The 25,197-nt window shown below is 30.5% G+C and overlaps 1 protein-coding gene across 2 annotated transcripts in view; it reads right to left on the bottom strand.

The window, feature by feature from the left end:
- LOC107439347 (acetylcholine receptor subunit alpha-like) overlaps positions 1-25,197 on the bottom strand; it is a 222,399-nt gene that overhangs the window by 72,436 nt on the left and 124,766 nt on the right. For both annotated transcript variants that reach the window (XM_016051913.5, XM_043046031.3), the window contains exon 3: positions 998-1,042. In XM_016051913.5, the coding sequence (XP_015907399.2) occupies positions 998-1,042 (45 nt within the window). The remainder of the gene's footprint in view (positions 1-997; positions 1,043-25,197) is intronic.

Consider the following 25,197-nt stretch of genomic DNA (forward strand, 5'->3'; position numbering starts at 1 on the left):
TTAAATGGGAAAGTGAGAAATGAGTTAAGGGATTTACTTTCCTTCTTAGATTTATTTATTTCATATTTCGATACAAGCTTTTATGCACGATGGATAATCGATACAATCGATACAAGCGAGGTAATCGATACAAGCTTTTTAATGCACGATTGCTAAACATCGAACTTGTTTTAGAGGAACAATGTAAACCATCCTTTTATGAGTAAAGTAAAAAATTATTTAAGAGATGATTGTTGTTTGAAAGAAAATTTTTAAAAGTTATTTTTTTACTTAAGTTCGGATCTTAACTTAAATGCAATGGCATCTTCAAAATACCTAACAGTTGAAATTTTGTGATTTGGTAATCTACAATTCGCAAATTGTAATGATATTTAAAAAATTATTTTTTTAAATTTTTTTTAAAATGTATGTTAATAACCTGGTTTGTAATATTTAGCCGAGCATGAAAATTGTCATTCATGTGACAATTTGTAGTTAAAATTTTAATATGCTAAGTTTGGCCATTGATAAAAGTTCACGGAAATCAGTCCACGTAACTTGCATTGGTTCTTTTTAATTTTTAGATAGCTCACGTAAAGATGTTCACGTGATTGTGTATCATTAACCATGGTGGCTCAAGGGATAGAACTTTCGCCTTCCTATGAGGTTAACTGGGTTCGAATACCAGCGATTGCTGGTCGATACGAATTCCGCATCCGAATTGCACCAACCACAGTGCTGACGTAATATTTCTCCTTGCCATCAGACTAACCGTGGGAGGTTCTCGTGTTCTTCCTTTCCATGCAACGCAAATGCGGGTTAGTTCCATTAAAAAAGTCCTCCCCGAAGGCAATTTTCTTCTAATACTTGATCCAGGAGTTCCCTTGTCTTCTGGATTGGGTTCAAAATTACAAAGCCACGTAGTTGAACATAAGTAGTCGTAAACCCAAAAACTGGATCGGCTGTTCAACGACTGTTATAATATTATAATTATAATATATTCGTAAAGGATTCTTACCTGTTCCACCCAAAGATTTGTTGTCATGATCTGATTCTTGAGGTTCTAAAAGAGAAATAAAGTACGTAATTAATCATTTATGAATTGTACTTAGTCACATTATTTAGTCAGTAAAAAACATACTGAAATATTGTTTTTTTTAAACATCCTTAGCAATTTTTGCTTGTTTACTATGACCTGAGATACTATTAGTGTGCAAATGATCAGAGGAAAAAACATTATATATCAATCATAGCAGTGTTGTACAGATCTTTGATATCTTGATATGATCTTCTAATGGAAATCTTTTTAGTCTGAATCAATCATTTCGACCATAAATCTGGATGATCTATCCCTCATTGTTTATCGGAAATAGATCATTCATATTAAAATTCATTTGTTATTTTTGATATTCTGACTTATTCTGAAAAGTAATGTAAGTTGTATTTCACATCGAAGGAGATGAATATGTGGAATCTAAAATATTTTGATGAGCTTATTTATTATGAAAAATAAATCAAATGGCCCAGGAAAGATACAAAAACAGATATATAAAAACAGTGCATTGAAGAAATTTTGACCTAGTGATAGATCTTATACTTAATGATGTTCGACTATTTAGAGTTTTTTGAACCATAATATCGTTTAAATTTGATTTAACGTTACAATGTTAAAGTGCACATTAACGTATTTCTCAAACTGGATACCATGATACTATGGTTCAATTTGAAAGAAGACGTGATTCAAATTTACACTTTAAAAAAAATTGAAGAAAATTTCTACCTTATTATGGTTCAATAATAAACCTATTTTTCTTAGATATTACAAATTTTATATGATTTGCTTACCTGAAAATGATTTTAAAAACAAAATAATTTATAATAATTTTGAATTTTTTTTGAATAATGATAAAAAAGTTTGAGATTTAAGGTGCATCCGATATCATACTTATGCAAAGTAAGAGCATAAGTACGCTATTCGCTATCATACTCATATAATTTAAATGTCAGAATTCAAAATTTGAACAAAATCAGTTAAATAATTAGTGAGAAATTCGATAAGGTTATATTTATTTATTTTATTTTGGGAAAATATTTTAACGTTTTTGCATAAATTTTTAATTTTGTCTTACAAAATTATTGAATTATCTTACAGTATTCGGGGTAAAAAGATTTCATATAATTTTAATTACGAAAAATAAGAAACAAAAAGCTATTTTATTAGCAATCTTTGTAAAAGTGGGCTTCATAATCGGGCGCTAAAACGTTTTCGTAAAATTTGTTCTAAAACGTGTCGATTCTAAAATTGATATTAAAAACGTTTTTCGAAGAATTTGATCCTAGTTATTTAAATTCTTGATGCAAAAATTTTTTTGCACAATTCTTTTCAGATATATGTCAATTCTACTCTTGGCGCAAAAAAACTTTATTCATGCACTGTTCGTTACAAAAATATGCTGATTTTTTTTCACTTGATGTAATTTTTTTTTCGGAATCTCGTTTTAGAGACATCCCCATTCTTTCCTTGACGCAAAATAAAAAGCAGACCACCCTGAATAACTTTTGATCTAATGATCGGATCTCCACGTTCTTGGATTCACAGCATAATGGTTTAAGAGGGTGAACTCAAATATGCATAAATAATTTTGTGCATGGAATTATCTTTGGCCAAAAAATTTTATAATTGTATGCAAAAATGTTTCAATTCGCTAAAAAAGTTCGCGAGATATGGCAAAATACACAAAAAGTAAACAATAAGGGATCCAAACGTTGGATTGCGCTCCTGATCAAGCTATGGGAACCATGTTTCCTAGATTACTGCTATCTTATATTGTGGGATCAGAAATCCAGATCCGTCAAAAAAAGATATGTTTATTCAGAAAAAGTATGTTTTTGTATCTGATTTCGTAACTTTAAATATCGTCTGCATTAACTATTAGCATATTTGAAGTGACCCTCTTAAACTATTGAGTCCTAAAATCTGAAGGTTCAATCATTAGATCAAAAGTTATTGAGGATGGTTCATTTTATTGGCGTACTGTACACTGAGAAAAAGAAGTATGATCAATACGACCAGAAAATGGCAAAATTTGTCATCTATCTTTTGTCTTTTAATCAAAATAATGTTTTTTTTATTACATTTTATTTATTTATTTTTGCTCGATATATGCACAGTACGGTAATTTTCACAAGAATTTTTTTCTCCGCCTAGGAAGGCTGGAATATTCCTTAAATGTTTATAATATCAAACACATATTATACTACTTAAGCTGCTTGGAAAACTTCGTAACAACTTATAAAAGAGTTTCAGTGCATCTCTTAAATCCTCAGAAATTAACTTATTGAGTTTGAAAAAAAAGCCATCAAAATGCGAAATCGACGCAATCTAAATTATTTATCTCACATAGACAATAATTGAAAATGAAAAGTTAGCTTTGTCAGATTTTTTTTTAAAACTCATCGAATGAAACAGCTTATGTAACAACCATTTGATGGATTCCGATATCTTCTTTATATTCTATTTGATCGTCTATTATCGTCTATTTGATATCTTCTTTTAGAGATAAATCAAATCGTTAAATATGATTAAAGAGATTATTAGTTTCAATTATTTCGATACGCTTCACAGAATTTACTTTATTGCTTTCATGCTCTTGATCAATGTCCTAACATAACTTCCATCTAAACAACTTTATATAAACTAGCTTTAGCGTTTCTATCTGGAGTTTAAATTTATCACTTAGTAAGAAAAAACAGCTGTTTGTGTAAAAAGAGTTAAAGGATTTGTGTGTCAGTATTTATCAATCTCTCACCTAGCTTAAAACTTATAATCTACAGGGTTATTTCTTTTATTTTCTAACCGTTGTTGAACAACCGACCCAATTTTAGATTTACGATTACTTTTGTTCAACTCCTAAGCCTTGTAATTTTGAACCCAATCGAGAAGTCAAGGAAACTCCTGTATCAAGTGTTGAAAGAAATCTGCCTTCGTAGAGGACTTTTTGAGGGAATTACCACGCATTTGCGTTATATGGGAAGGAAAACCACGAAAACCTCCCACAGTTAGCCCAGTGGTCAGGGAACTCTAAGCCATGATCCGTTTACCACTGAGGATATTTTACATCAGCCCTGTGATCGGTGCGAGCCATATGCGGAATTCGTATCGAACAGACATCGCTGGGATTCGAACCTGAGTACCTCATTCCAAGGCAAGCGCTCTACCCCCTGAACCACCGCTGCTCCTACAGGGTAATTGTAAAATAAGTAGACTCAAGTATAACCCTTTGGCGAGCATATTTTTTGGAAGAATAAAATTTTGCATTGAATTATTAAAAATTGTGCATTCAATAATTACATTAAAAACGATTACAGAGCCTTAACGGTTATGGTTGTTTTGACAAAATTTTAGCGTTTTCAAATGACAACTCTCATCAAAACGTTATCTTTACAATAGAAAATTTAAACGGGAGTTGGAGCTGTGCGGCGTGCAGGGATGCAAGTGACTCTAGACAGAGATGAAGAGGGAAAGATTAAGCATACAAATCGCTGTTTTTTGTTTGTTTGTTTCTTATATCTTCAGAATACATTCAGCTGAGCAGAATCTCTTTCACATCAAACATTCATAACTCTATTCTTTATCTCTACTTGGCCCGTTCTACTATCGGTCGTATTTTTTACTTGTCGTCAGCGTTGTTAGTTTTCTCTCTTTATCTCTGCCAACTCTGTGTTGAGATTTTTTTCCCTCTCAGAATCACAATTCAATGAAAATAAGTAGGTTTTTAGCTTTTTGAAATCATGAAATTTTGTTTCGTAACCGCAAATGTAGGAAGTAGACAAGGGCGCCGGCAGCAGGGTGCAAGGGGGTGCACTTGCACCCCCTGTTTTTTTTTTAAAAAAGCAAAGAGATACAGAAATAAAATTTTGTCATAAAATTTTTTTACTAAAAATATTTTTATTCGAAAACAAATAAGTAATTATTGATGCATAACAATTAAAAAATTGTTTAATCAAACAAGATTTGTAATTGTCTTGTTTGATGTCCAAATCTGTTTATAACTTTTTCAATGAATTCTGAGTCATCTTTGATTCTTTTCGTATGCACACTGACTATGCACAAACTACTTAATCTCTAGTGAGACATTGTAGTACCGATTCTATGTTTTGATGCGTCTCATTGTACTGACTTCTGACAACTGTAAAGCTTCATCAACACAATAAATACCAATGTTAGGCGTGCACAAACACGTTAGTATACGAAACTACTGTTTGTAGTTATTTGTGTTTCAAAGTCAGTAGCTATTCTAGCGCCATCAATACAGTTTCTTGTGGCAAAATTTGCAAGTACAAGAAACTTTTTTTTTAAATATCTTGTTAACAATGAAGAAATGTATCCTTAAAAAGATTAACAGATGAAAGTATATGGAATAACAGAACAAAATGTAATAACAAAATATTTTTTTTGGGGGGAGGGATAGTTAGTTAGAGGGTTGCACCCCCTTTTATATTATTCTACCGGCTCCCTTGGAATTAGATAATCGCTTAGTTTCTAAATTTTGAAGTTGTCTAACCTCGAAACGTGATACTCACAGTGAAAAACTGAAATTGAGTTGAAGCTGTATTTTTGACCTGAATAGTGGTGAAGCCAGGCATCGACGAAAAAAAAATTATGCATTACTCAAACTATTGTGCTTTCTCTTTCCTTTCCGTTATCTTAAAAGCACGTTCGGTACAGCTTGTTGGCTATTAGTTTTGGTTTATTACAAGCAAATAGATAATTTTGCTGACACTTTGTATTTTCGACACAATAACGCTCGAAACCAATAAAGTTAGAAATCAATAAGGTTTGAAACCAAAGTGGAGTGTCGCAATATTTATGCTACGTTTATGAAGAATAAGGGAAATTTCTTTTATCATGTTTTCAAGGAAATTGACAAATCTACGTTTTAGGGTGCAAATTAAAACATTTTGTAACGTTTCTGTTCCAAGTAAATTTTAAAAATATTATTAAGTTTTTAATTTTCTGTTTTTTATGCATATCGTTGTAAGGAATATTAGAGATATTCTGCATCCTCTCATATCTATAGGTTCAACGTAGCTGTTTTGCAAAATAGTCTTTCTACAGAAATTGCGTGCATCCAACGTACGTTAACATTCTCACGGTATGCTACGTGGGAGAGGAAAATCTTTCCATTGATCGAAGGTATTACTCGAATAGTAGCACAGCTCCCCTTTTGTTAACTTTGAGGTATACAGAGCCATAATGTCTAATGAATTTAATATTTTTCAGATATTGCTTGATTTGTGCTATCCTTTAATTGCATAACAGAAAAAAAGCCTTAGATGTACTAATTTAAAAACTAGGTAGAAATAACTTGCATAAGCTTAAAATCTTGATAATTAATAAGCTTACGTAGCATCCTATCACCTCATATATAAATATTCTGCGAAACACTTTTAATGTAGAATAGTCTTTGCTCTCTACAGAACTTGCGTAAAACCTACGTACGTGAGTGTGAGTTGCGGCAAGTGAGAAAGCAAACACTCTCTATCATTTGAAGGTTTTACAAGAATAGTGGAACATCTCCCATTTTGTTCACTGTGAGATACACAGAGCAATAATGTCTAATAAGTTTAAGGTTTTTCAGATCACGTTTGATTTGTGGTGCACTTTGACTGGTAGGAGAAAAAAAACTGGAGGTGTACCAACGTCAAAACTAGATAGAAACAACTTCTATAAGTATAAAATTGCTGCTAATTCCGCTTTTTTAAGAGAATAGTTGGGCCATTTTTTCAAATAAGAAATTCATATAAATGTTGCTTTATAGCAATAATTTGTAATGTTACTGAAATTTGAAACATCAATGCAAGGAGTAAAAAATTTCCATTCAAATTACTATAATGTATGGTAATTACATTTCAGGTGAAAAAACAAACAAACAAATTTCTGGTTACAAAACCAAAATATACAGTATTTAAACAAGTTATTTCGTAATTTTTCCATTCATATGGCAACGATTTATCGAAAATTCTAGTTTTTAAAATTATAGCTCTTACTACGATACATGTATTAAATACACTGCTGGACAATTGCTAAGGACGGATCATAAATTGCAATGTAGCATAACATTAAGCGAGACATGAGGCCTAGTAGGATAAAATATAGTTGCCACACTGTTCAGACATTAGAATAAAGAATATTCATTGTTCTGGAAAGTACAAAAGCTATGAAACATCTGAAAGAAAAAAAATGTTCATTTGATGCTGCTTACGGAAATATGGAACAATGCATCTAAATGTCAGCAGGCAGCTTGAAGAAAGGTGTCAGTACGGGATATGTCCACCGTGGAGTGTGATGTAACATTTTACACGTCGTATCATACTTTGCACAACATTATCCAGCAACTGTTGAGACAATTTATTCCATTCCTCTGTCAGTGCACGGATGAGGGTGTTCTTTTTTGTCGGAGGATAGTTTCGATCAGCATGTTGCCTCCCCAAAGCATCCCAAACATTTTCAATGGGGTTTAGATCTGGAGAACGTGATGGCCATACGAGGCGTTGAATACCCTCGCTGTCAAGACAATCCTAAACAGCGAGTGTTCGATGACATGTTGCGTTGTCGTCCATAAAAACAAATTTATCACCGACAGCACCACGGAAAAGACGAACATGAAGAAGTAGAACTTCATCAATGTATCGTTAGCCCGTCATAGTCCCATTCGCAACCACGTGCAGGAGCGTACGGCCATTGATCATGATGCCGGCCCACACCATGACACTGCATGTCGGATATCGGTCCCTTTCCTGGATATTTTCTGGACGATAACAAGTACCACTCTCGTGCCAGATCAGTTGCCGTGTACAATCCGATGACAGAGTGAACTCACTCTCATCGGAGAATAGTGCGCATGCCCAGTCCTGTTCAGTTCAATTGTGATGCTCACGACACCATTGTAAACGGGCAGTACGGTGCTGTCTGGTCAATGGGATACACACAACAGATCTGCGGGCGTATAGTCCTCCTCCCCTCAAACGTCTGGCAACAGTTTTTCGAGAGATCTGCTTTCCTGTGGCAGCAAGAAACTGATTTGCCACCTGCTGAGCTGTGGTGCGCCTGCTCCTTTTTGCTGATAGGACGATGTATCTGTCTTCTGCAGGCGTCGTACTTCTAACACGACCTCCCCCGTGCTGCCTACTACACATTCCAGTAGTTTTAAATGATTTCCACAGCCGTGAAACAACGCTGTGAGCGATGTCGAACTCCCTGGCAACATCTGTTATTTTTCGCCCTTCTTCGATCTTTCCAATAACTCGGCCACGCTTAAAATAATCTAAGTGGTATCGGGAAGACATGCCGAAAATTTCAAGTTCGTAAACTAAATCTTTCCTGTAAAGCTTTGACTTGAAACAACAACTCTCCACACGCGTCAAAACCTTTAAAGCTCTTATCAGCGCTATCACGTGATGAACAGACGTGGAAAAAAAATTTGCATACGCAAATCTCTTCTTACTATATCCCGCACTTATTCTAATTTTCCACATTTTGCTTCCTTTCCTTTTGCTGTTGCTTTGGATGATAGTGTCATCCGTCTTTAGCAATTGTCCAGCAGTGTAATACGAAACTAGAAAATAAATTCAACCGAATAAATGGTCTTATGCCATTCTTTAAGGTATCAAGATAAAATTATCAAATTTTACCACTTTTGCCAAATTTCATCACATATTATAAAACCATATTTTATTGTAAGCTTTTCCATAATCGTTACCAAAGTGCTTCGGTAAAAATTACCGAGGTCTTTGGTGTTCAAACAGTGCCATAAACACGGTAAATTTTACCACATTCTGGAAGTTTTGACCCATTTTTATTAGTGTATTAGTATAAGTATAGGCAAAACAATTTCTACATCGAATATTTATTCAATTTTGTAAATAGTTAATATAAACGCTTTAGTTATGAACTAACGTAACTTGACTTGACTAACACTTGAAACTAACATAACTTTGATTTGTCTTAAATCAGACTTTAATAAAATCATCAGAAATCTGGTAACCTTCATAAAAAGAACGAAAATCAATAAATCTTTACAAATGGTTTAACAATGAAATAAATCAAACAGTAAATTGTTCTTCTGGTCATAGCACTTATTCCATTTTTGAATGATAAATCTAACCATTTCCATAAAATTTTACAAAAGTAATCCATCAAATTCGTAAAATATGACTCTGTCAGAATCATAAGACAAGAACGTATTGCCATTCTGAATTATTTCAAAAAGAATAGTTGTTTTAAAATCTGCCGTTTTTAATCTATAATAATTTTGATGTGTTTATTGCCAGAATTGTGGTTTAATGCTGAATCTCGAATATTAAACTAGCATAAAACTTATTATATAAAAAACATTTAAAGTGGTAATTCATAGCTTTTAAAGGGATGAATAAAGTAATTATTACATTTCTAAAAACACTTTGCTCAACCAAAACGACGCTTTTAATTTTAAAATATTGGTATAATAACGTATAAAATTTTAAGCTATAACCATTTTGATGTGTTTATAATCACTATTAAAGTTTAATGTTCAACGGAGGATGTTAAAAAAGCAATAAATCTTTTATTTTACAAAAATATCAAAAACAAAAATTAATAAAGTAAGGAAATTATTATAAAATCCTGTTATCCGATAAAAATATGTGCAATGTGCAAAAAAAAGCACGGACCACCCTGAAAAACTTTTGTTCTAATGATCGGATCTTCACGTTCTTGGACTCAATGGTTCGAAGAAGTGACCTCAAATATGTAAATTAATTATTGCAAACGATATTATAAATTACGAAATTAGTCGTAAAAAAGGAAGTTTTCCGAATGCCTTTTTTTGACGGATTCGAATTCTGCCCCTCAAAATATAAGGGGTATTGTTCAGATGAGTTTGAATCCATTAATGTTTATTTTACTTTTTACGTATTTCGCCAAATCGTGCGAACATTTTAAGTGAATTGAAAATTCTTTGCACACATTTATAAAATTCGCTTATCCAAAGATAATCTGAGACAAAATTCTTTTTAACAATCATTTATTGTTATAATAGAATAATAATTTATATTATTTTATCAATTTCGATACACAATGTATCAAAATTTCCTTGGTTTTCTGACTTGCACATCTTGTGTTAAAATGATATCACTATATCATTTGAAATATTATGATCAATAAAACTCTTTTTAATAAAAATTAAATTATCCAAAGTTACTTTTACTCTTTAAGAAGCATGTTTATCTTCTTTTTAAAAATTGAATAAATTTTAATAAGACTTACTCATTTTTATTAAAAAAAAATGCTATTATTTAAAAATAAAACTGATATTTTGCTTCAAAAAATAATTTATTAATACTTCATTTAAAGAAATGAAATAAAAAAATAGAAATGATATGATATTTTGTTTATAAAAAGAACCGAGTTTTGAATATAATGTCATTTTACCAAGCTTTCTCTTTAACGCTGATATAAAGAGTTACTTATAATGCTATCATATTGGTTTAGTTTAGTTGCAATATTACCATTTTTGAATTGCTTGGAAGAAATAAATGAGTCGCGTGTGTTCTTCTCTGTCAAATGCACTACAGCCAGCAATAGGTCAGTGCCATCTCAGTAAGCTTCCCCCAAAGAATCATATGAGACGTCCTCGTCCGTCAACACTTGATCTTTAGCCTCTTAATGTTAGATTGTACTCAATCTGCCCATCTTAAGCGAAATCTTTAGGTACTCTATACACTTGGAAAGGTGATTTTTTTAGAGGTGTCTTATCTAGCAAGATGCCAAACAATCTGATACAATAAGTTTTGATTATTCTGGTAATATTATGTAGTTTACATTTTTATAGACTTCATGATTAAACAAAATTTTCCATTTGTCATTTTCTGAAATTGTTACATATATTTTACAAAGAAATCTTCATTCGAAGATTAAAATTCTGTCTTTAACTCTTTTTGTTAGCGGCCATCATTCATTACCACACAATTTGATAGGTTTCATAAATGCTGCTGTTTAAATATTTATTTTTGTCTAGAAATTTAGTATTTTAGATCTTGATGAATATTTTAAGCCATGATTGCATCTATTAGCTCTAAATAACCTATTACTATGGATTCTACTGCAATACATTTTAATCTGCCACTAGAAACGTTACCAAGCTATCTCAAAACCGACCAATAAAAAATAAGGAGCCATGGTGGCTCAGGGGATGAAATGCTCGTCTCGCAATGATCCAGGTTTTCCTTTGTCTTCTGGATCGGGTTCAAAACTACAAGGCTACGGAGTTAAACATTGGTAGTCGTAAGCTCATAAATAAGTCGGCTGTTCTGCAATGGTAATAAAATAAAATGAAAATCAAGATAAATCTTACTAATTATCCAATAAAAAATAATCTAAAAATTGTTATTCCAAATTAAAGGAGGATTTCCCTATTTGGTGATAAATACAGTAATTTACATAAGCACCAACATTAAACCAATCCATCAAATGCATGCCTGTCATCCCCAAACGAAAATAACAAATCGTTCTTCATAATACCCACGAAAAAAGAATAGCTATTTTTGAATCATCCGTTCCTTCAACTATATCCATTCGTTCGTATAATCTTCTTCAAACCATAATCGTCGCCGCGATTTAATGCTCGACAGAAAATGACAAAAACCCATTAAGTCAATTGTTGCATAAAAGAAAAATCCTTCTGCTAAATGCTATAATAGGGTAATTCATTTATCTCCCTCTAATCAGTTAAAACGTGAAATGAGGCTTTTCCGTCATAAAAACTTTCCGGAAAAAAGTCATATTTCACTCTCTCTCTCTCCCACAAGTAGTGTTTCAGTGTTTTCAGTTTGTTTTATCATAAAAGTGACATTTTTCTTAGAGTGGGAGATAATGACATTTACTGGATTAAATGAACTGGCGTATTTATTCGGTTCAAACGATTTGCACTGGAGAATGAGTTTAAAATTTTAGATTTATTATTTTAAACAATGCTAATAATCTTTTGTTTGTCTTGAGATATTTATATTTTGAACAGAAGCCAGCGTTCTGGCTGTTATATTTACTTTAAAGATTTAAGAACCTAAATTGGTTTTGTGGTAAGGTAAAAGAAAATTGTTTTGATATTTGAAAGCATACTTTGGGGTGGCATTTTGTTTTATTGAAGTGCAATGTAAATAGCTAAATCCTTATGAGAGAGTGGTTAGGAAATATTTTCCCAGCTTTATCATCCAATATGTTAAATGAGATAAATATTGTTTACATATATCTTAGTGAAAGACAAGTAACTTGCCTATGTTTTGCTAATAAATAAAAGAAGATTATTACTTCGTTGTATAAAATATTAGTTTCTGTAACATTTGTTATTTTTGCAATTTTAATAATGGTATCAAAAAAATGTAGAAAGAAAGTGACACTCAGTTTACTTTCAACTTGCTACAATATATTTTATTTTATAGCATTCGCTGAATAGTCGAACCAATTTTGGGCTTACAGCTACTGATCCTTCTTTCCGGATGCGGAATTCGTATCGGCCAGCCATCGCTGGGATTCGAACCCCGTTCACCTCACTGAAAAGTGAATGCTTTATCCCCTGAGCCACCGCGACTCGTTGCAGCAATATAAATAAGATAGATCAATTGGGTGCTTGCACTTCGGAAAGAAGAAGATCACGGATACCAATACATATGACCTATGACCTCATAGCCAGTTGATCGTTTATAAGCAAAATAGTGTGTTGAAATTAAGCTAAGCTTCTCAAAAATTAATAGGTAAGTTAGAATGTTAATTAACATAAAATTAATTAAATAATGCACCATATCACACACGAAATTCGTTGAAATATAAATTTCTTGCCTGTATGGATCTGCTCTTAGGGAAATGAAGTATCAATTTTTTTATCAAGATTTTCAAAATATTCACCTTTAGCACTTTTGCTGATTTTGTAACAACTTAAAATATTTCTTTATATTAAAATAAAGTGTTTCTAAATATTAAAAAATATACACTCCAAAATTTCTCAAAATTGTGTCAAAATATCTCCGAAGCAAATAATAGTGAAATAAGAAAACCCTATGCATTCAAAATTGCAGCACTATACACTGATGATTAAGCAAAATGCAATGCAATTGACGGGAGAATTATTATGTAGAGATGTTCATTCATAGGCTACTGGAAGGTTTCGAACCAAGAACCTACGGGTTTGTAATAGGATGCTCTAACCACCATAGTTTTTAGCCCCAGTCCAGGGAGAATTAAGAAGTTTTATTTAGTGGCTGCCGCGATGACACATCATGACACAAATTTCATTAGCTGAAAGGTTTTTAAGATATAGCGAAATGAGCAAAAAAGAGGCTGGGATAGCATGGTTGGCCGGGCACTGGACTCACGTTCGTGAGAACGGGGGTTCGAATCCAGTAGCCGAAGACTCCCCTTGTAGTAAATGGTGACTCATGCGCGTTAAATCTGTCTGGTCACAAAGTCCTCTATGTTCCCATAACAAATTATATGCCTGGGGGTACTGAATTTAAGATTGATCGTTCTCTGGTTCAGGTCAAAATTACGATCTATGGATGAATGAGTGGATGTATGAATGGGTTCGCCCTATAAAAGGGAGTGACGTACGAATGTGGCAGAAGTCGAATTCTTGGCCTAAGATGGTGCCACTGGAAATCAGAAACAATCACACCTCTTTGCCTTAATGACTGACGACAACAACAACAACAGCAAAAAAAGAAATTAAAGTTACCAAGCTCTTTACTATGCTATTGGGACCATGCTTTTACCGGAACCGGAAGTAAATTCCAGAAAACGAAACTAAAATGAGTTTTCGTTTTTCTGTGAGTATTTTAACGCTTATTTATTTGAATAAATTACTTTTAAGAGACAAACAAAATTCATTTCCAGAAATTAATTTTCAAATTATTAACTTTCTAAATTTATTTTTTGAAGAACGATGATTTTTAGAAAATTTATTCGCGCTAACATACAAAATGAATTATTATAGAATTCTTTGAAATTTTTGATACTTAGATTTTGTGTAATTGTAGCAATGTTTTGAGTTAAAGGTAAGGTCTAAGTGTGAATTGGTTATTTTTTTGAGCATTAAATAAGAATGATAAGAATTTTTCTTAAAAAAATACAATAATAAACAATATATTTAGGTCTACTGCATTGTTTTTTTGAAAAGTTTTCATATTTCAGTTCAAAGCACAGGTAAAGAAAAAAATTATTTTGAAATTATGCATCCCAATTTGTTGTATAGCTGTTAGAAATGATATTGTAGTCTTAAGCTTAAATTTGCTATTATTTTGGGAAATATTTTATAATTTTTTAAACTTTACTTTAAATTTATAATTTTAGAATCCCCTGCTTTTTAACCATGAAATTAAAATTTTAATTGAACCTCTTTTTAAAAAAAATATGTCGAAACCAAACGTAAACCTTAAGTTATGGAAAGTTCTTTTTTTTAATTTTTGTGAACTTCATGATTTATTTTACAAAAACAAAAACCTTTATTTCCAAGATCAAAACTTCACATATAACATACAATTGTACTGTAGTTTATTTCAATAATCATAAGGTTAGTAGCGAACAACTTAAGAATTTAAAAGAATTAAATCTAACCCATTTAATTCGTTTAGAAGTTCGGCAAAGTTGTCTGTAAACTTGCACACTCGCTAGGCATAATAGGATGGAAATAGATTCTAAACTTAGGGACACATTTCAAAATCTTATAACATGTCAAGAATGCATTAATTTCAGTTTGGGAAGGTTTGAAAGCGTCTACATACGGCATTGAAAAGGCTTTGATGAACAATGGCCTGACAACAAATTAGAATGACAAACAATCAATTTCAAGGTTTACGAATTCCTAAATTTAATTAATTCTACTCACAATGTAATATTGTGTAACTAGTGTAAGCAACTATTATGAACTTGAAAAAAACAGCAACTGCAAAATATCTTAATAGTGTGATTTAATTTGTTTATAGAAATTAAAATAAAAAATAAATTCTTTAAATCAAAACAAGAGTGAAGTACAGTCCGCAAAAAAAAAAACGAATCACCCTGAATAACTTTCGTTCTAATGATCGGATTTTCACGAACTAAGTGTCAATCTTAATGGTTCCTGGGGGTGACCTCAAATATGTTAATTAATTAGTGCTAACTATTAATTAAGTTACGAAATCAGACACAAAAACGTACTTTCTCTGAATAAACATATAATTTTTTTTACATATTTGGAATCTAGACCCTTGAATTAGTGGGGGTAGACAAAATTTTGCAAAAATTGGGTGGTAAATTGGGCCGCAATAAAGGTTTATATATTTGGCGATAGTCCAGAAAACCGCCAAAAAAAGTCGCCTGCGCAAATAAATATTTTAAGATAACCCATTGACTAATTCAAAACAGGAGTGCTTAATTTTACTACGTTGCTACGCAACCAAACTCTGATAGTAAAAAAATTGAAATAATGTTCAGTGATTGCTCGGAGGGGTTTAATTTATTGTTAATAGAAAATATCTCGAAGTTTCCAGGCCATAAACAATTTTTTTAGGGGATTTCTGTCCAAAAAGCAAAAAAAATATTATTTTAATCTCCTTTGAAAAGTAAATTTGAATCGATTTATAAATTATTTATGATAGTTTTTAGAATTTAAATACATGAACTTTTTATCTGATATTGTTTAGATTACACTGTTTTTACTATATTTATTCGAGGATTTTATACTAAAATAAAATGAGCATAACTTATTATAGCTATATACAAAATTTTAGGGATAATCATTTTTACAGTTTTAATCGAGTCTTCAAGGCAAGAAAATTTGAAGAAAAAAAAAGTGCTTGAAAAATAAAATGTAGATTGTATAATAATTCTAATGCACATTCACAAGGCTTTCTATAATTTACGATATTTCTTTTTTTCTATAACTCAAGGAATTGCTGAATGTTTAGTGGCATTTTAAAAAGATTGAAATATGTTATGTTTAAGAATAAGATATTGAAATAATATGTTGCAAATTGTAGGATTCATTGCTTAAAAAATCGCTTCATTCTACTACATATTTAGGTTACATCGTTTCCTTTGGATAAAGATGATTAGCAAATAGCATCCTCATGTTTCGATACATTCTGAAACTTATACGTTCGCAAATTCACCATAAAATGTCGCACAGCATATTCTTCAATTACGATAAGCTACATTTACCACCAAATACTGCTACTATGGTTATTTTTGCTTTCTTATATATATCTGATGATCTCTTTTTAAACAGAGCTCGTAAGATCCTTAAGATACTGAAATGGGGGCACAAAAATTTAAGAGATAAAATATTTAATTTCATTAACTCAAAATATCTGGTGTCAAAATGTTAATTTTTAAGTTAAATATAACTTTTACAATATTGATGTTCTTACATTTTTAAAGACCATATGAATCCTGATAAAATATTAAAATGCATATGTTTACTTTAACTAGTGTGAAATCCTTATCAAAATAATGATCAAGACCCAAATGTAAAACAGTATAATTGACGATAAAAACTCAACTGGCTTCAAAACATATGAAGAGGGAAGTAAAAGTCGACATGTTTCGAGTTTTCAAATATAATCGCCCATTCTCAAGACTTGTCAGGCTTGAATAACTTGTGACTTTTATTATTGGACGCTCAAAACATGTCTATTTTTATTATCATCTATTATTTTTTTTAAATCAATGAAGTTTTTATATTTTCGATTCAGTTTCTTGGGATAATCCATTTAGTTACACAACATATTAAATTATTTCACTCGATATTAAAATAAGTTTTACATATGTTATAGGCACAGGTTCTTAGATTGAAAAAATAATAATTCACTACTTTGTAAAAAAATTAATGCAGTAAAAAAAATAAATTTTTTTTTTTGCTGCAAGCCTTAACATTTTAGTTTAAGGTCATAAAAAAATTCCGTTTACAATTGAAATTTCAAAAGTCGAATGTGAAAATGGAATGTCCCCTAGTACCAGGAATCGAAATTAAATAGTAACAAGGACAACTTTTTTAAACATGTTAGCGTTTCCGTCCTACTCGAAGTTGTTTGAATAGGTATTTTTTATATATCGATTCCAAAGTTTATTCTACATATATTTCAGGGTATACTTTCGGAGTATTTCGATCGAGTTTATTTTTACACCCTTATTTGCTTAAAATTATTAAATAATTTTCTTAAAATAAATTATTCAAGCTACATGATTTAATGCATTTATAGTATAATAATAAACGGAGCTTCCGACGCATATCCTTAACCTTAATACCGCTATCATTAAATAAATGGAATAAGCTTAGATAAATAATAAAAGTTAATTTTTCCCTCGTGTAATTTTCAAGGAATAATATGTTTCGATCAAACAGATTTCATTCTGGAAATAGCGAAATTATTGAGTAGGTCCCTTGGAGCAATATCATTCTTATCCTCTTTTAACGAAATACAGGAAAAATTAGTTTTCACAGTTTCTGTAAAAAGTATGTTAGCCTACTTGCCACGTTTTTTTTTAAATTTTTTTTTATTAAAATAAGGTCGGAAATTGTGTATTGTGTGCACAGCTTCGGAATCCTTACAAATTTCAATTTTTAGTATTTCCTGATTAACAAAATAAGGCATTTTCCTGATAACAAATTATACTGCAATAATATCTTGGAAATCATGCTAAAGTAAAAAATTAAACAAAATAGTTTAGTATATTATCAGAAAAAAAATCTACTTGGTATGATAAAGAGTAAAAGATATAATGAAATAATTAGTGAATCACACGTGGTCAGATAATTAAAAATTTAATTTCACAACTAAGATAGTAGGACGACTGAGATATTTTAAGACACTAAAAAAATTGGTTCCGTATTCCACAGCTTTTTATGTTCGGTATCTTTATCCACTTTGTAGTGACTTGTAAAACATCAACACTATTTTAGATAATCTAAGTTGAAGTCACAAGAAACAAAAAAAAAGAAGAAAATCAATAATTTATATTCTTTTTTCAAAAAAATAGTATGCTAAGTAAATAATCAGCTGTTTTGCATTAAATTATTTTAAACAGCTGAATGTTTTTAATTTCTTAACAAGGTTTTATTCTTAGCTAGCAGACAATAATTCTTTAAAAAAAACTTGACTATAATTTGAAAAGGAAACCTAAATTAAAGAAAATCTAAATTAAAGTTCTAAAAAAATTATTAGTATATTAATGAAGAAATAATAAACGTAAAATGGAAAAGAATAAGAATTTTAAAATGTTAAAATTTTATTAAATAGTTGGTAAAATAGTTCTGCGATACACTTCCGGAAATTTCTTTTAAGATTAGGATGATATAGGGTAAACCAACAAATGAAGGAGCATTTCATAGATATTTCTTAGAAATAAGATTTTAAACGTTTTAATTTAGATTGATTGGTAAGAGTAGCTTACTACCTAACAATAGGAAGTCCTTTAACAATGCATTTAGTTATCTGGTCTTTGAGTCTTCTCTGGAAAAAGTTTTGAATTTGTTAGTATCTGTTCAACGCCTTGTTTCTTTGACAAAATTATAAGGTCAGTGTTTGTTGTTATCCGTTTAAACTACAATTAATTGCATATAATAATGCTTTTTCTTTTCATTGTGAAAAAAAGAATTCAAAATATGGTCATTGAAGTTACGTTTTATTTATTTTAAGCATCATAACATAAGCAAGTACTGAGATTAGGGGGTGTTTATTAACTGGATTACAGAACGATGAAAAACCAATGTATAAGCAAGTGTTCCTTTACTGGGATTTTTTCAAGTTAATGAAAATAAAAGAAAAATTTTAATTTTCTTGTACCTTTTGTCATATTATAAATCAAAATTATGTTAAAAATAAAAAAAAAACAACTTCTAACCAGTGAAGGAACAGGCATGTTCCTTCACTGAGAATAGATTTCCCAGTGAATGAATAGTATGTGTGAAATATGATTTTACTTGGATAATTAGTAGTTCAGCGACATAGAGGACTCCTAAAATTCAGTTAAATGTTGTATGAATAGTTCCTATAACTATTTCATTTAAATATGCAAATTTAATTGCTAAATTTATTTAAAGAATTATAATAATAATTAATTTATTATTTATCTTTATAAATGTAATGATTAGTTATTACATCATACCTTAGACTCCTTAATAAACTATGTTTATTAACTAAATATAACAACTAAATATAATAATAAAAGCTTGAATGGAATCTTTGCAGGATTTTGTGCCAATAATTAGCAAAATTATTATCCTATTGCCGTCTTTAATGTCCTAACGGGAACTGGTAGGAAAATCCATTTAAAGACAATTATCTAGGTGAAAAATGGGTGAAGTTTTTTTAAGGTGACATCCACCGATGACTCAGTGCAATGCGAAGATAATTTCAAAAGGCAAAACTTCCCTTAGAGAATAATATTCGAAATACTGGTTTTAAGAACTTCAGAGAATCTTTAGGAGGGAAGTAGCCCTGGCATCCTTTTATAAAGTGATTGTATTTACAATGCGAATGAAACAAGAGTTGAATACTGCCCTTAAACGGGAAAAATCTGCGGCCTTAAAATTATAAGGATTTATATTCTAAAGTACCTAGGAAAGAAAAAGTCCCTCCATTGGTAGTTTTTCCTTACAGAAGAATTCGTAGAGATATTACAGAATCAGTCCCTGCTACATATTTCATTGGAAAAAGCTATTCATGAAATGAAACGATGACCGCAGCAACATTTTACAAATATATTGCAAATGTTTCTACCCATGGCTAATTAAAAATGCAATCAAATTCCTAATTTTGCTTCTTCTGGATAGGTATAAATCTCATATCAATTTGAAACTGAGCAAGTTTTGTTCCTCAAAACGAATTTTCTGGTTTAGTTTTCTACGTAATTCTTGGAAATCTCGTTAGATCTTGAAAACAAAAGAATTGTAAAACAATATGTCTAGAAAATTTTACATCCATTTTTAAATAAGATTTGAGGCATCAACTGATGAAGTTAAAATGCTTTTATGAAATGCGATATTTTTTCATTCGATGTAGAAAACGTTGACTGTAACAAATGCATGCAAAACAGACACCAAGAGTTAATGAGCAAGACAACTTATCAACAAAACACATGCTTCGAGAGTAACGATGCGCTATTTCTTCAGAAGCTTGAGAAGGAAATCTCACAAGTTATGTTGCAAATTTTTAAAGGAACATTGACAGAAAAGTTTAATCTCCCAAATATCCAATAGCCTGCGCTTTTCTCAATATTGAAGAATTTATTTCAAAAAGAACAATTGTATAATCAAATTTTGGCTCTGAAGCTGAGACAACTAACATTAATAATGAAAGTATCTTGAAAACCGATTTTGAGATAAGTCCTCTTGAGGCATTGTTAGTTGCAAAAACGATTGGTTTCATAAGTAACTACTAGATATAAGTCAATGAGAGATGGGTTTTACTCAAACTTCGAAACTCCTTTTTCTCATTTATTATCCAATGAGGAATTCTGGAAATGGAACTGGAAAATCAAAAGAAATTTCGAAGATACATTTACATTGGCCAAAAATTTGGAAAAAAGAGGAAGGTTAAATCAAAAGAAAAAGAAATAAATTACTCATGACGAAGAGAAAAAAAATTCTTAAAAAGATTTAAAAAGAAGCTTAAAAAATATGAGGAAAAGATTAAACAAAAAAATGATCGAATTATAATAATAATAAAAACATCATCAGATTACACAATGATAAACATTCATAAACTGTGAGAAAAAAATGAAAAACATTTTTTTAAAATTATGTATTCAAACATATTTTACTTTCCATTCCATGACTGAAAAAAAAGTAAAATTTTCCACATTAACTATGGTTATATGTCGTAATTCCAAGAAAAATCTTGTTTTTAGACATTTGTGTGGCCTATGAATTCCTAACGAGCATCAAACATCATCAAAATTAAGTGTTCATTCTCTGGAAAATTTAGTGTTTATTCACTGGTAAGAACTGTTCCTTCACTTGGTCATCTTACTACTTATTATTTAAACCACCAAAAGCTTAAAACAATATTATGTAAGTTATCTAACTTTTTTTACATAATTTGCATTTAATAACAAATATGTCGAATCCATCATTTAGCTAAAATTACAAATTTTGAAATTTTTATGAATTTTTTTTAAAGGCAAGCTAAGCCTAAGTGTTCCTTCATTGTTTAGTTTACCCTATAAGATGTTGAGAAATTTGCGATGTTGTGAGAGATGTTTAAAAATGTTGACTACGTATTTTTATTAATATTTATAAAATATATATTCAAGAAATTGATAAATATATTATTCCAAATCTATGCATACGTATGTATATTATTGAAATTGTATCAGTTATTGAAAAGCAAAATAAAAAATATAAAAAATAATCACATTAAAAAAGCACAATCTGGTGTATTCTATCAGAAGCACGCTTTTTTAAAACTAGACATTTGTTGAATAAAGTGTTTTTTATTCAAAATTCTTTACTAAATTGCAAATAAATTATTAAATGACTAAAAAAGAAACATCGTATTTTATAGTGTGAAAGAAATAAAAATAAAAAGATTAGCAAACGATTATTAGCGAAAAAATATGAATGAAATTTTACGCTACGCGCGCGAAGTCAAGTTTCTCCCAAGTTTATCACATTTTAATATTAATCGCCCCAATTAGTTATTTCTTTATTGTCGCCAAATTATTTTTTTAAAAATAATTAATTTTAATTTTTCTCAGCTTCTAATAAATAAAAACAGTTGAAACTTTAGATTTTTCAATTGAAAAATATGTAGATTAATATGGTATAAAAACATTCATACCTTATAATTCAATATTTTTTCATCCTCACTTTAATTAAATAATAAAAAATAATAAATAATTATTAAAAATTATTTTTTGCATGAAATTATCTTTGGGTAAATGAGTTTTATGAGTGGGTGCAATTTTTTTTGAATTGCTTCATTAGTTTTGAAAATATGACTGAAAACGTAAAAAGCGAAATTAACATTAAGGGGTACGAACTTTGAATCGCTCTCCTGACCAAACTATGGGGACCACATTTCCCAGATTGCGGCTATCCCCTATATTTTGACAATAAGAAATCCAAATATGTGAAAAAAAATGCATGTTTATTCAGAGAAAGTACGTTTTTGTGTCTGATTTCGTAACTTAATTAATAGTTAGCACTAATTAATTAGCATATTTGAGGTCATCCCCAGGAACCATTAAGATTGACAGTTCGTGAAAATCCGATCATTAGAACGAAAGTTATTCAGGGTGATTCGTTTTTTTTTTTTGCGGACTGTACATTCCACATAGAAATGTAAGGTTGATTTTAATGTCAGCAACAACCTTTATCACAATGCCCAAGAAGGTTTATGTATGATTAGCAAATATAACCGTGGAAGCTTGAAACAATATTAAAGTTAACTATGCTAGTTTTTGCGCTATGAGGTTTGCACTAAACTTGCACAAACAACCCTTTTAAATCAAGATAGAATTTGTCTTTACAAAACAAGGCTAGGAAAACCTTCTGAAATCGAAGATGAATCATTATTGGCAGATCAAGAGTAGAAAGCGCTATCAAACCTAGGATTTCTAACCGAGGAAGGTTTACAAATTTCTAAATGTGACTAATTCTTGCAATATAATATTTGTGTCACTAGTGTAAGTAACTAGTATTACGTGAAAAAAACCCTCAAAATATGTAAATGGCGTGAGTTAGTTTGTTTATAGAAATTGAAAGGAAATAATTTCCATGAATTAAAACTAGAATGAAATACATTCCAGATAGCAGTGTAATTGATTTTACTGTCAGCAACAACCTTTAATACAAAGCCCAAGAAGATTTATAAATGATTAGTAAATAAATCGCGCGTGCTTGAAAAAATATTCAATTTAACTATGCTTGTTTATGCGCAATGAGGTTCACATTAAGCTTGCGCAAACAATCCTTTTATATCGAGATAGAATTTATCTTTACTAAAACAAAAAAGGCTAGGAAAACATTCTGAAATTGAGGATAAATCATTATTTGCAAATCAAGAGTAGAAAGCTCTCTCAAATAGAGGAAAAATACACTTTCCCAATGATTATTTCAGTTTTTATTAATAAGTTTTCAACACAAACAAAATATTGCATTTGAGAACCTGGACAAAGGTAGAATGAAAAAAAAGACAAAAACAAGGTTTACAGTAAAGGCTAAAAAGTGAAAATTTCCAGCCTATATTCAATCTCTAAAAAAAAACAAGCCTGACATGCTAATATTTCGACTAAGTTTAAAAAAGTTTAGTCAACATTTTAATGCCAATTAAATGAAAATAAAAATACATCGTTTGATGCAAGGTTGCCTACTATCCGGGATACTTTGTTTCACGGTTGAAATGTCATTGTATGGATGGGTGGTCTAATGTAAACAATAACAAGCGTCCTTAAACCGGAAGAAATTTAGAAAATTTCCGGTGTATCCCTCCGCTTATGTTATGACTACGAGGCGATGTGTGAACAAGCCTTATATTCTATGCAGTTTTGTTATTGTAATTTGGGTTCAAATCTAAACATAATCGCACCATTCATAAGAGCTTTCAGAAATGTATTGATTCTCAGAGGTCGTAAGGCCAAAAAAAATTTTGGAAAGTTAATATAGCATTGTGAATAATTCTTAAGGTTTGCCATGTTTTGTATTTTATCCCTTATTTGGCTACATTTGAATAATATGTCGCCGAAAATATATTTTTAAGATAGCCTAATTTGAAAATATTCTAATGATTATAATATTAATATGATAATGCTGAAGTTTAAAGGCTGAAAGAAAGAACTCGATACATGTGAAATACTGCAAAAGATATGATGCAATAGTATGATGGCGCGTTTTTTCAATCTGCGGCGTGAAAATATATCGGAAGCAGTAACCCGGAAGTCTTGAAAGAGCAATTTTACCACTAGCGCCACCACCCTTAGCTTTACACGATCACCCATCCATAAAAATTAAATTCTTATTAATTAAAATAAATTAAATATTAATTAGAATGAAATTAACATGAACAAAAATAAAATAACTATTTCGAATTTAAATGAAATGTATACTTTCAGTAAAATAACTTAACTGTTTCTGCTTTAACCCCTTCAAGATCAGCTGAACGAAACGTTTCCCCAGAACCAGGAATTTCGAGACACTAAAGGGTACTTATACGTACAAATACAAGACACAATACGTAAGTACCGAATTAAATCACGTTAGAGTGATCGCGGACCACCGTATATGATACGAGAAGGGAAAAAACTCTTGATCACGATGCATGATCGCGGTTCTGAAGGAATTTTAAATTCTGGTGTTAAAGCTGTTCTATCAACATTCTAGGACATTTAATACTGAATAGAGGATTTAAAAGTACAATTTTCTTTTAACAAAAATGTATTAAAGTGAAATAATAAGGAAAAAAGCAAATGAATATAAAAATAAAATGAAAAAAATATAAAAAAATATCTTGAATTAATCAGTTTTAAGTTATAAAAAAATTCAATGCTAATTTCAGCACTTTATTTAAACGCAAATTTTGATTTTCAGATACTTTCGATATAATTGACTCGAGGTTGAATAATAATATCCGTAGTATGAAATAAACGATAAAAATTTTCTGTAACCTTAATAAAGTGTTCAAATGAACTATGTTTCGATTCAAGTTGAACCATAATATTGGTAATATGAACTAGACTGTAAAAATTTGCCGTAATCTTGATATAGTGTTCAAATGAACCATGTTTCCGTTCAAGTTGAATCATAATATCGGTAACATGAACTAGACGGTAAAAATTTACTGTAACCAATAAAGTGTTCAAATGAACTTTTAGTCCATTTAAGTTGAACCATAATATCGGTAATATGAACTAGACCGTAAAAATTTGCTGTAATCTTAATAAAGTGTTCAAATGAACTATTAATCCATTCAAGTTGAACCATAATGTCGGCAATATGAACTAGACGGTAAAAATTTGCTTTAATCTTAATAAAGTGTTCAAATGAACCATGTTTCCGTTCAAGTTGAATCATAATATCTGTAATATGAACTCGACGGTAAAAATTTGCTGTAACCAATAAAGTGTTCAAATGAACAATGTTTCCATTCAAGTTGAACCATAATATTGGTAATATGAACTAGACAGTAAAAATGTGCTGTAACCTTAATGTG

This window comes from Parasteatoda tepidariorum, chromosome 9 (assembly GCF_982258835.1).
Source record: "Parasteatoda tepidariorum strain Cologne lab strain chromosome 9, Ptep-v5.0, whole genome shotgun sequence".
Classification (NCBI taxonomy): Eukaryota; Metazoa; Arthropoda; class Arachnida; order Araneae; family Theridiidae; genus Parasteatoda; species Parasteatoda tepidariorum.